General features: G+C 50.8%; 1 protein-coding gene across 1 annotated transcript in view; it reads right to left on the bottom strand.

The window, feature by feature from the left end:
* DNAH9 (dynein, axonemal, heavy chain 9) overlaps window positions 1-3,177 on the bottom strand; it is a 164,944-nt gene that overhangs the window by 147,214 nt on the left and 14,553 nt on the right. The window contains 3 exon segments of the mRNA XM_010008230.1: window positions 170-366; window positions 1,426-1,561; window positions 2,509-2,750. Of these exon segments, the coding sequence (XP_010006532.1) occupies window positions 170-366; window positions 1,426-1,561; window positions 2,509-2,750 (575 nt within the window).

The raw sequence follows: 3,177 nt of genomic DNA, 5'->3' as shown, positions 1-3,177 counted from the left end.
AACCTCCCTTCAGGTGGTTGTAGAGAGTGAGAAGGTGCCCCCTGAGTCCCCTCTTTTCCAGGCTAAACACCCCCAGCTCCCTCAGCCTCTCCCTGTAAGAGTTTCCCTCCAGCCTGGACTTCCCTCACTGCCCTCAGCACGAGGGAGCTCCACACACACACACACACACCTGGTAGTGGGGGAAGCCGCTGTGCTCAGCCAGCCTGGGCACCAAGGATGAGATGTGGTAGATGTCATTCACAAGACCTTCCACCATGTCATAGAAGCCATCGTTTGTGTCGGGGTCCAAGGACGGGCGAAATACCAAATCTGGGATCACCAAATCCAGCTGCACCTCAAACAGGGGGGCCAAGCCTGCCTGGGGATCTGGCAGGGAAGAACAGAGATGGCAGGATCTTTTCCAAGGGGAAAAAAAGTGATCTTGAGCCACCACTACGATCCCACCACAAGACAGACAGATGGCCCACAGAGACATGAGGCAGGTGTGATCACAGACACCCACTCCCTGCATCCACTGACATGATGTCACACAGCACAGAGGAGCTGCTGGCAGAATGTTCAGTTACTCACTGGAGATACTGGAGAAGAGATGAGACACAAGTGACTTAAGGACCGGAAAAAATGCTCTGGAGGGAAACCTTAAAGAGACCAGGCTCTTTAGTTAATCAAAAGGGAGCCTGAGAGCTGAACCATTACAGCACTTAAGTACTTGCAGAGGAGAAAAACAACAGGATCCAAGAGGCTCTTTAATTTAGTGGAGAAAAGCATGAAAAAAAACCCAGCAAGTTAAAACTGAAACCAAAAACAAAGGTGAAAATACATGTGTGTTTACAACACAATGGTGAAGAACTGGACTTGATTCTCCAGCTCAGTGTGCCTCCACATCCAGGAGAGAAGTCCTCCTGGAGACCTGCTTTAGCTGCACACAAGACAGTGTGTGAACCTCCATGGTGCCTTAGGCAGGAGGTCTGATTTAGAGGCTCCTGAATCCATCTCATCTTTCCATTGGACTAATGCTCAGGGACTGAGGTTTTGCTTCCCTGCTGTTCATTAGCTCTTGAGACTCTCCACAAATGTCAGATGGTGTCACCCTGATGTTCTGTGCATGCCAGAGTGTCAGAAGGCAGATACCCAAGCACAGACTTGGGATGACACCTCGATTTTATCTGTTAATCTCTGCAAATGGTGCACAGTCCTCTCCATCCCTTTGGCCTGAGCAATGCTGTGCTCCAGTGACTGAGGGATGGAGCCACCCAGCCTGCCTGGAGGCTCTCCCACAACTTGCTGGAGACAGTGCAAGAGGCCCAGCAGAAAGCCAGGAAGAAGAGAGGAACCCTTAAACCTAAGGAAGAGCACAAACCAGAAGCCTCCCTTCAGTGAGAGTGAAGCAGCCATCACCACCAGGAGAGAGGAACCAGCAGTCACCTGTATTTTCTAGGAGGTATCTAAGTGAACACTCAACGGCAGTGAAGAATCCATCCAGGACTATCTCATCCACATAATCCACATAGGCCTTCCAGATGTCAGATACTGGGTCTGCAAGTAAGAGGCTCTGGTTTTCCTGGAAGAAAAAGAAGACACCTTCAAATACAGCAGGGTTGAGCTTGTCCTACAAAAGAGCTGCACAAGCTAAGGAGGGATGTCAGTGAGCACATGGTTACCAGCCTCCTGGAGGAACAGGAACCAGGCAGATGGATGTTGCAGCTGATGGCACAGCCACAATTTGCTCTGTCAAGGGCTGCTTTGTCATCTGAAACAACTCAAAATGACTGCAAGGGAAAAAAAGGGGTGCAGAAGAGGCTTAGCAGCCCTGCAAGATGTTCTCCCTCTCTCTCCTCCGAGGTCACAGGGCTCTGGGTTGCTTTTCCACACCTTGGGCAGGGAGCACTCAGGGGACTTGAAGGCTCAGCCAAATGCATGAAGACCCAACACAGCACCTCACTCTGGACAGGTGAGGAGCAGGGCTATGGGCTTTCTCCTGGCCTGCAAAGAGGACTCAGCTCTGGCACAGTCACCGGGAAGCACTGAGGTTTGGGACAGCACTTTTCTCCTGACACTCAGCCTCTCCTCAGACTGTCAGCATCATCTCCTGCTCCCACACGGGGACAACAAGGCTGAAACAGAAAGGTCAGCCACAGCCAGCTGCCTATTTTCTGGTAAATATATCAGAGGAGGATTTTTCCTCTGACCAGGACCCCAGAGACTGATGCACGATTCCCCTCTAGTGGCTCTTCAGGACTATGAAAGCCAGACTCCTTCACTGGGCTGGGGCTGCTCCAGTCCCTACCCCATGCTGGGTCCCCAGCAGTGCCCAGCCAGCAGCCCCACAGCACACAGACTCACCAGCTCACCCATCAAACCTATTGTTAATTAATACTGGGTTACATTTTCAAATGAGTTAAGAGAGTTCATCTGAAGGTGAAACAGCTCTGGACATTTTCATCAGGACGCAGAGACACAGCCAGCCTAGGAAAGGCCAACAAAACCCCAAGGAAGGTCCCTCCTCACCTTCAGCAGCAAATGAATCCTCAGCCCTGACTCTCTGATGAGGCTGTAACGCCTTTCCAGACGGTCCTGACAGTCCTCTAGGCTCAGCAGTGATTCCTTTTTCCCATCTTTCCTCTCAAATATGGGCGACACCCACGAATGCACAAGGGCTTGAATCTCCTCAACGTTATTTTTGGCTTTCTGCATCCTCTCCTCAAGGTCATGGACACCTTCCATCATCACAGAGATTTGATCCCAGACACCTGGTAAAAAAAAAAATTAGATGATTTACTACGTATTTTCAGAGATGTTGGGCCAATGTCTCATACACCCTGAAGACCAGTCTCTGATTTGTCGTGTGGTCCATGTTATTCCTCATGAAGTCATTAACACAAGAGACTTCCCACCTCAACCAGGAGAGCCACTTTTGAGTTCCTTCCTACCCCATGGGTGTGTCTGACAGTTCTCACTTCCCTCTAGCCAGGTTTGATCTTTCTCTTTGTCACTGGAGCAGGACAGGGAGGGGCTGACTGTCCCTGCCACCATCACTGGAGCAGGGACCTCGTACCCACAGCCCCAGCACATGGGCTGTGCCAGCTCCAGGCACCAGCAGGGGCTGCATTTGGATGCAGGGAACTAAGGGTTAATCTGCAGGAAAATCTCTTCACCTTTATTATGCTATAGGGAAAG

The sequence above is a fragment of the Chaetura pelagica genome, unplaced genomic scaffold, assembly GCF_000747805.2.
Source record: "Chaetura pelagica isolate M959 unplaced genomic scaffold, ChaPel_1.0 scaffold471, whole genome shotgun sequence".
Classification (NCBI taxonomy): Eukaryota; Metazoa; Chordata; class Aves; order Apodiformes; family Apodidae; genus Chaetura; species Chaetura pelagica.
This window is presented reverse-complemented; position numbering and strand designations above follow the sequence as displayed.